Source organism: Curcuma longa, chromosome 2 (genome assembly GCF_044706935.1).
Source record: "Curcuma longa cultivar G26 ecotype Majalengka, Jawa Barat chromosome 2, ITB_CL_G26_1.1, whole genome shotgun sequence".
Taxonomy (NCBI): domain Eukaryota; kingdom Viridiplantae; phylum Streptophyta; class Magnoliopsida; order Zingiberales; family Zingiberaceae; genus Curcuma; species Curcuma longa.
This window is the reverse complement of record NC_133862.1, coordinates 6,991,013-7,000,189: the sequence shown is the minus strand read 5'-3', so window position 1 is coordinate 7,000,189 and position 9,177 is coordinate 6,991,013. Positions and strand designations below refer to the sequence as shown.

The 9,177-nt window shown below is 35.1% G+C and overlaps 1 protein-coding gene across 1 annotated transcript; it reads right to left on the bottom strand.

The window, feature by feature from the left end:
- Positions 1-209: 209 nt before the first annotated feature.
- LOC141821223 (glutamine synthetase nodule isozyme) lies at positions 210-4,217 on the bottom strand. Its single transcript, XM_074708622.1, has 13 exons — positions 4,082-4,217; positions 3,162-3,201; positions 2,961-3,064; positions 2,799-2,847; positions 2,199-2,305; positions 2,024-2,111; positions 1,656-1,784; positions 1,488-1,562; positions 1,313-1,366; positions 1,136-1,173; positions 869-1,028; positions 639-699; positions 210-536 (listed from the first exon to the last, which is right to left on the bottom strand). Exons 1-13 carry the CDS (start codon positions 4,153-4,155, stop codon positions 445-447), a joined length of 1,071 nt encoding a protein of 356 aa, XP_074564723.1. The 5' UTR covers positions 4,156-4,217; the 3' UTR covers positions 210-444.
- Between the last annotated feature and the right edge of the window lie 4,960 nt (positions 4,218-9,177).

Sequence of the window (9,177 nt, the reverse complement as noted above, 5' to 3'; positions counted from 1 at the left end):
AGGAGCTGATGTTTTCCTTTACTTCCCATTAAAACATTCCAGTTACAAAACTAATCATTTCAATTTATTTATTTTAAACTTTCTCCCACAAATATACGAGGAAAATTAAAACAATCTAAATAATTTGATTTGATTTTGAAGTGGCAGACTCATTGTAGTTGTTATTAGCCATTACATCCCACAAGACACAACATAATAACATTAACAGCTAGAGGAGATAGAACATAATATACTTTCAGAAACATCGACTAACACATAATAAAGACAACCAATTAACATCATCTGAGTTGTTAAGCGAGGATTCTTCATAGATTGTGTACATTTATTCTTAAGCATTCCATGAAATGCAGTAAAAATCATAAGCTAGGAATTACTGTTCCCATCAGAGCAAATGGCAAATCTAAACAAATACAGAACCACGAAATCAAATGGCAAATGTTGCGTCTATGGTTTCCAGAGAATGGTAGTCTCTGCAATCATGGAGGTAACCACATAAGGATCCATATTTGAAGCTGGCCTCCGGTCCTCAAAGTAGCCTGACATGAAAACAGCAAGATTTAATGTGATTTCTTAAACGATCGATAATGAATGTGTAAATTCAGAAAAATCACAAGATTCCACACAAAGGAGACTATTACCTTTGCCATTCTGTTCCGTCTCACGACCCACCCGGATAGATGCACCGCGATTGGCAACACCCTAAAGATCATAACATCATACAGTTGTTAGCTGAAACGTCTACTCTTCAGCTGAGTTTTGCTTCTATAAATATTTTTGAGGTTTTTATGTTTGAATATATTGCTTTCATAGCAAGTGTGGTGAGTTCAAAATGCACTATTGTTGTAATGAGAAAATGAAGCTAACATACCCATAGGAAGGTGTTGATATCAGCAGTTTCGTGTCGTCCAGTCAGACGGCGTTCGTTACCTTCACCATAGGCAGCAATGTGCTCTTTGTGCCTCTTACCAAGCTTCTCAATAGCACCCTTGATAACCTCGTATCCACCATCATTCCTCATGGACTTGGTACTGGAAGGAACATAAGATAACTTAGACAATGCAGAAACAGATGGAAAAAAGAAAAATGAATGGATCACAGATTTACAAGACAAGTTTAAGAGTCTGGTTTTCTTTACCTGTAGTTTGTGTGAGCACCAGCACCATTCCAATCTCCCTGATCGAAAGGAAACATATCTTGTAAATACATAGAAAAGCACAACTATTTGGGTGGGGTATTTTTAGCAGTCTTCACAATACAGGGAAAAAAATGTAGAATGAAAAATCTCTATTCAGGGGGAAGCACAAATTTGTACCTGGATTGGCTTTGGATCCAAAGAGAGAACCACTCCTGCAATTTCAGTGATCCGCTGTAAATGATAAAAAAAACATGGATTAGCATGAAAAATTCTGATATGATAAAAAAATTTAGTGTCAATTGCTACCATGCAAAATTGTTACAAGGAAGCTGTAAGATGAAAATTCAAATACCTCGAGAATGTAACGAGCAGCCCACACTTGATCGCCTGATGAGATGCCTACAGAAGGGCCAACTTGAAATTCCCACTGCAAAATAAAGACACAAGTTGTGCAAATTGTTAGAAAGATATGGCTACTAAATTAAAATATAAAAGTAACTGTAATAACAAGTCGCATTACCTGGCCAGGCATGACTTCTCCATTGATACCACTGATTTGGATGCCGGCATAAAGACAGGCTTTGTAGTGAGCATCAACTATGTCACGGCCGAAAGATTTATCAGCACCAGCAGAGCAGTAATATGGGCCCTGGAATAGGAGTTGAATTCATCAGAACAAAAACTTAAATAGTTCAGTGTTTAAATTAAAAGGAACAAAACATGATCCTATAGATTCTAAACTAAAATCTGCTAGTGGAATCACCTGGGAAGATAAATAATAAACATCTATAATGTTTATAGGCAAACAAATAAGGATTGAAAGAGAAAAAAACAAGTGAAATCCATTGAGCCAACATTTACAGTCTGGTATCAAGTTGATTATTTAACCTGGGGACCAGGAAAACCACCAACAGGCCAGCCAAGAGGCCACTTGACATCCTTTTGCAAGAGGGTGTACTCTTGTTCAATTCCATACCTAAATGCATAAAAGACAACATTTTAACGATAAGAATAACATCTCAGAAGAACAGGTTAAATCACAGATTGAATGAGTCAAACATACCAAGGCTCTTCAGCAGCAACATCAGGATGGCTAAAAACCTTAGCAGCATTGTACCTCTTGTTAGTAGGGATTGGCTCTCCAGCTGGGGTATAACAGTCACAGATGACCTACAAGTCAAGAATATGCTATATTCTGTCATATGATATATTCACAAATACAATTGGAATAGTTTGTCAAAAAATTATGAGAAAAAAAGAAGAGTACATCCAAGCTATTAGTTGTTGAAAATTAAATGGGATGGTACCAATTGTCTACTACTTCTAACAATTCTTATAAAATTAAGACAATGGAAATGTTCAATGACATCATTTATACGAACACATTGATCACAACCTAACAAAAAAAACAGTAAATTTATTATTTTAAGGAGACCTAAACCCTAATCTTCACGGTCACTTTCAGTATTGCAAAGTGTTTAATGTTTCTAATTAAAGGGAATAACTTTATGATAATTTCACCAAAAATGGTCAAAAGGATTATATGGTTTCAAAAGTTGTTGCTTTTGAGTGTGTATCCAAGACAATAATATGAAAAAGAAAAGTTGAAGAAAGATAGGGACCACAAAGCGCAAGCTAATGGGAAAAAGACTAACACACTTACAAGAATATTGTTTCCTCTCCTGAATGGATCCTTGAAAATAGCTTGAGGACTGCACGATAAGTTCAAAAGGAATCATCAACATGACATGGCAATGAAAGCTATTCACAAAATTGAACACCCAGCAACCCTAAAAATTGATGTATAGGAAGATAATGAACTTACTACAAGATCACTTCACTGTCATCGCCAGGAGCTTGTCCTGTGCTTGAACCATCATAGTTCCATTTTGGAAGCTTGGATGGATCACTAACGGGGCCAGGGAGAGTCTGTAAGAAAGAAAGCATGTGAAAGGTTTAGATCAAAAATAAAAACTTCAACAAGAAAATAAAAGGTTAAGGAAAAAAGGTTGGTCTTCAAGCTCACCCTGGCCTTGCTCCTTATATCCAAACCAGATCCACCAATCCTGAAATAGATACCGAGACAATGAATTAGCACAATGATTTAATGGTGTGAACACTGACTGATCCCTCAAGAGTCTCGAAAGATTCGAGATCAAAATTGACTAAAACTTCAAAATCAAAGATCTTGAAAATTTTGAGAGCTCAAAAACCCGCAGAAGCAGATGGATCGATCGAAAAAGTCTAATTTAGCCTCCACCGCTTTGAAACTAGAGTAAAAACAAGGGAAGCAAAGAATATTCAACCGTTAAATTGGAAAGCAACAAAAAGGATCCTTGAAACGCAGTAAAAAAAATCCCCACATAGGCAAGACAAAACAAATACTACCTAGAATCATCAAGCGTAAATTTAATAAACCTACCAAAAGTAACCAAAAATCTTAGCTATGCGGAGAAAGATCTAACCACATATTGAAGACAAAAAGAAATAAAAATTTTCCCTTCTCGATCCATAAGCAGAATCAAAAATAAAATAAAGGAAAAAAAAAAGATCCATTTCCCCACGAGAAAGGAATCCTGGGAGGAATCTACCTGTCGACCACAAGGAAATAGTAGAGATCTAAGAAACAAAAACCAAAATATGCTCACCCCTAGGTTCTTCCATACAACCACATCAAAAACAAAGAATCACGTTGTACGAACTAAAACCCCAAACCACAGGCAATAAGAAACCAAAAGATCACACCTAAAAAGTACCAAACTTAACAAACTTTCAATCGGAACTCTCACTCCCAACGAAACCCATAAACCATTCGAGTAAACGCCTAAAACAAGACAAACAAAAGGAGCAGAGAGCAAAAAATAACAGATGACGGAGAAGATCTAACTTTGATCCAGAAAACGACAGAATAAAGAGCAAAAACTCAATAAAAGAGAAGACACTCACCATATGTACTCGGCAATAATCTTCTCAGTAGTATCAGAAAGGTTGAGGTTGATGAGATCTGTGAGCAAAGCCATCGCTGCCGAGGAAGAAACAATCGAACAACACAGGGGAGGAAAGAAATGGATCGTATAGAAATGATGGGAAATGCAAACAGATCTAGGGGCTTATATAGAATCCAAAGTCAATGGATCAATTATGTTATTGGAATCTAATTTAATTAATTATATTAAATTCAAATATATTCCAAAAAATCAATTAGTAATCTCCTTCCATTTTCTAGAAACTCAAAAAATATCCTAATTCTGTGCCTTCTTAATTAGAATCCATACGACCGTCTATTTTTGGGATCGTTGTCATCGAAGTTGAACTATTCTTATGCTTTGTATGGTGTTAGGATCCATACGACCGTCTTTTTTTTTTTTTTTTTGATAATTTAGATATTCAATTCTACGATCGGCCACAATGAACAACACAACTACCCTAACAAACTCATCGATTATATTTAATAATTTTCAATCAATCGATATTAGCTAGATAATTTCTCGCCTAAGTCAACTTAACATAAGCATTTATTCTTTTGAAAATATCGTAACTACCATAAGCAACAAACTATAAAAAGGTTTATTGGTATTTTATTAAAAAAAATGAATTTTGATCTTATGCTTAAAAAAATTCAGGTGTCGATCGGAAATATTTTTTATATTATTTAAGATTATATAATAAATTTTTATATTTTTAAATTCATTCGGTTAATCAACAATCTATATAATATAATGTGATAAATTTCTTTATGTGTTTTTATTGTATTTTTAAAAGTCAAAGCAATTTGAATTTTCTACCATTTGAAATTTCAATGATTTTTAAAAATAAATTTGGAAACTGTGCATAAGTGTGTTTCGAATTTATTTAATAGAAAATTTTAAGGAAGCTATCAAATTTAAATATTTAGATTATTAAAAAATAATTTTGGAAATGGGCAATGTTTCTATCGAAAACTAGCAAGTTGATTAATGGGTACCAAACGTTTCTGGGTCCCACTGTGACAGCCAATAGACGGCCTTTCTCTCCTAATTTTCTACGCTTTCCAACGAGAACTTTCAATTTATTATTTGTTTTTTTTTATGGCTGGCTTTTTGGATTCTTCACGCGTTGCCTCGCAGTCTTCACGGATCTGTGCTCTGATTGGTCGTAATTTCGATGACAGATTTTTTTAAAAATAATAATAAATAAATTATATAAAGTACACAGGAGCGATCGACGTGTCCAAGGATCTTTAATTTGTTTTTTTTTTCCAACCTCGAGACGAATTTGATACGTTTCTAATCTCGCGATTGACCCGTCTATATTTCACTGTGTGATCGACGTTTAAGCTGAACGAAATTATTTTTTTAAAAATAATTTATTTTTAATAATAAAAAAATATTGATAAAAAATCGAAAATAAAAAATTCCAAATAGACAATTGTTCAAAATTCCAAATAGACAATTGTTCTTCCTCAAGTTCTTGATGACTCATCCTCAAGTTCTTAATGTTCTATTAAATGGCAAAGTTGATAAAATTATATGCTTTGCACATGAGGACAATTAGTGTGGAAGGTGAAGGAGTCCACTAATGTGTTGGAAATCAAATCCGATATGCCTATTAAAGATTTCCAAGATTTCAGGGATACTTGATCACGGAGAAATTCCTATTATGAGAAAACTTGACCACGAAGAAACTCTCTTAAGGAATGTAATAATTTATAATTTTATTCTTTATATGATCATTGTACAATGTGTATATATTTACATATTGAATTAAAGAAAGACACGAGAAAATTTCTCCAACTTGGTTCTTCCTCAAATCCTGTCGTTTCTTTTCTTGATGCATTTTTGTACTTCATCAATACACTACTTTGTGTTTTTGTACATGGTGCGGTGAGCGTGGATCGAACACGCGATTTCTTATATACAAACGACGAGGAGAGCGTGCTACTACCAGCCCATTAGAAGATGAGTGGAGACGGAATGACAGAGAACTCGGGGTCTCTTATTGCGGCTGCGACAACGGTCGACTCAACTTTTGTCAGCAACACCGACAACCCCAACGTATCACTGGTAAACATCCCACTAACCACAAATAATTATTTCGTCTGGAAGAGGGCAGTTTTGCTAGCGCTTGGTGCGAAGAACAAATGTGGTTTTGTCGATGGGACTCTTATTGCTCCAAGTCCCACAGATTCAACTTTTCTTTCCTGGAAACGTACTGATTGTATTGTGCTTTGTTGGCTACTCAATTCAATGTCCAAAGAATTAATTCCTGGATTCAGCACAGCAGTCACGGCTCGTTCGCTATGGCTATCACTCGAGCAACATTTTGGGCAGTTAAACAATTCCTTGATCTATCAAGTTCAAAAGGACTTGTTCAACATCAGTCAAGGAGCCCAAACTGTGACAGAATACTATATGCGAATTCGCTCCATGTGGGAGCAATTGGATGGCCTTGATCCTCCCATCAAATGCAACGCATGTAGCTGCGAAATACCAGCGCATATGGCTGCCGGCACTACTCGCGTGATGCAGTTTTTGAAGGGGTTGGGAGAAAAATTTGAAGCTGTTAAAAATCAGATACTAATCATGGATCCTATGCCTGGGGTTGATAAGATTTATGCTATGATCTTGAATGTAGAAAAACAAATTGACTCACAGGTGGATACAATATTGCAATCGGCTATGTTATCTCAGAATACCACGGTGGATCATAATGCAAAGGGAAGATCAAAGCAATCTTTCAATGGGTTGGTCTGCTCAGCATGTGGGCGTGAAGGACATACAATTAATCGTTGCTTCAAATTACATGGATACCCATCGAAGTGGAAGAAAAACAAGCAGGGGCAATTTTCTAAAGGGGCAAAGGCACACTATGTGGATAGCCCACTTGATGAAGGATCGCAAACAGATTCAACTCCACTAGATAACCTGTTAAGCATGCAACATGAACTACTCAAAATTCTCAAAGGGAAAGCACAAGGGGCTGAAGTGAATTATGCTACTGCAAATGACTACCGGCCTGGCTATGATCACTCAGATTATGATTTTTCAGGTAATACACAATTTTCTTTTAATGCAAGCAATGCTTCTGACTGGATCATTGATACGGGAGCTACATCCCATATTGCAAAATCAATTGTTTCTTTCTCTGATGTGCAATCAGTCGATGATATTCCTATTGTTATGGCTAATGGCAATATTGAGCAAGTGACAAATTCAGGAACAGTAATTCTGGGAGGAAAGCTTACACTGCAACATACTCTTCTCGCACCAAATTTCCATCACAATTTACTTTCGGTCAGCAAATTGATGTTGGATCAGCATTTGCGATTCATGTTTGTTGGGAATTCTTGTGTGGTGCAGGACCAGGACACTGATTCCGTTGTTGCAGTTGGTCGTCTGAAGAAAGGGTTGTACATTTTGGATCGGACATCATTTTTGCCGCATGTGATATCAGCATATGACAAGGCAGTTCGTCAACCTCAATCTTCGACTCTACTTAACTTATCTGGTGTTTTGCTAAATAAAATTGCTTTGTATTCTGGCTCTTTATGTCAATCGGATGCTTCTCTTTTATGGCATTGTCGTCTGGGACATATTTCACCTTCTAAAGCAGTTCATTTAAAATTACCATGCATTTTTTCGGATGCACCTTGCGATGTATGTCAATTTGCTAAATTTCAGCGACCTGCGTTTCCTGTTAGTACATCTATTTTTACCTTTCGTGAATAACATTATATTAATTAATGTTTGTTTTAATAAAAATAAAATATGAATATAATTTGATTAATAGACCAAATAACCAACAATCAATAGTAGCTATAATAGTTAATAATATTGATGTTAGAGCATCACATCAAAAACCATCTCGCTTTTTAAATTTATTTTATGATCGAAATATGGCATCTTAGATTTTCATTAGTGACTTCACTTAATTACACTCTAATAGCAAATTTCAAAGCTATAGAACTCAACTGTAGATTAACAAAAGATTTTCTAATTAAACATATCAAAATTATGAGTTGACAATGTTACCTTAAATTAATTACTAAACATATCAAAATTTTCTAATCAAACATGACCACTTGTGAGTTTCGTCACACCAACAAAGATAAGGAGACACATAATGTCCTTATGTATACTCGACCCATAAGTTGTTACATGAAATCAACTAAGATATTTTCTTTCATACCCCCTCCCCAATTATGTTGCCCTATTAATGGGTCCACTATCACCATAGGTTAACACATCGAGATGACAAAATGCTCCTAAGTTCTACGAGAGTTTCTTCTTCTTTCTTGATCCTCATTCTTCCGATAGTTCTATCTATCATCAAAGGTCGACACATTTCCACGACATTGATACTTTTAATTTTAGCAAAGATTTTCTATACTTAACTCGGAATTAATATAAATTTTACATCAACAAAAAATTTCTTACGTACGTTATGCATTTACTTTTATGAATAATGGAGTAACATTAGACCTAGCTAGCTTCGAGAATAAATAGAGAAGGAATAAGATAATGTAGAAAGGGCCAAGAGGACATAAAATAAGAGACCTCGAAATTTTGTTGTTGGAACATTCTCAATCTCACTTACCTCCCAATAACTCAAGGATATAATTTTGGTTGCCAAGTGTATCAATGCTACCAAATTAAATTTTACATTTTTAGAGTGCATTATATTAATAACTTAGAGCATCTTCAATGATTAGAACTATAAATAATTTGTTTTATAATTCTCAACATGTAAAAAACTTTCTACATATCTCAATCCTCATTGTTAATTAATTATTGATCTCCATCCACATGATTAATTAAATTTTCCTACTACTGTTCTTAAATTATTCAATTTGTTTGGTTTGACAAATCTTTTAAAAATCTTGCCATATCATCAACGTAACTCACCCACCCACGTGACTCGCAAGGAAGAGCACGAGCTAAGTCGAAACCTAAAGAGTACACCTTCGATCCATGCTTGCTATACTAGTTGAGCTTTGACCTAATCCATAGCTCATCCCTAAGTAGAAGCCTATTATTCATCGTCATTTGCTAGTTTAGTTACTA

Excerpts from the sequence above, each read along its gene's own strand:
- LOC141821223 (XM_074708622.1), bottom strand. The coding sequence starts at position 4,155 with ATGGCTTTGCTCACAGATCTCATCAACCTCAACCTTTCTGATACTACT. Across the intron at positions 1,785-2,023 it reads GTGGTTTTCCTGGTCCCCAG|GGCCCATATTACTGCTCTGC; the intron begins GTTAAATAATCA and ends CTCCTATTCCAG. Across the intron at positions 1,367-1,487 it reads CTGCTCGTTACATTCTCGAG|CGGATCACTGAAATTGCAGG; the intron begins GTATTTGAATTT and ends TATCATTTACAG.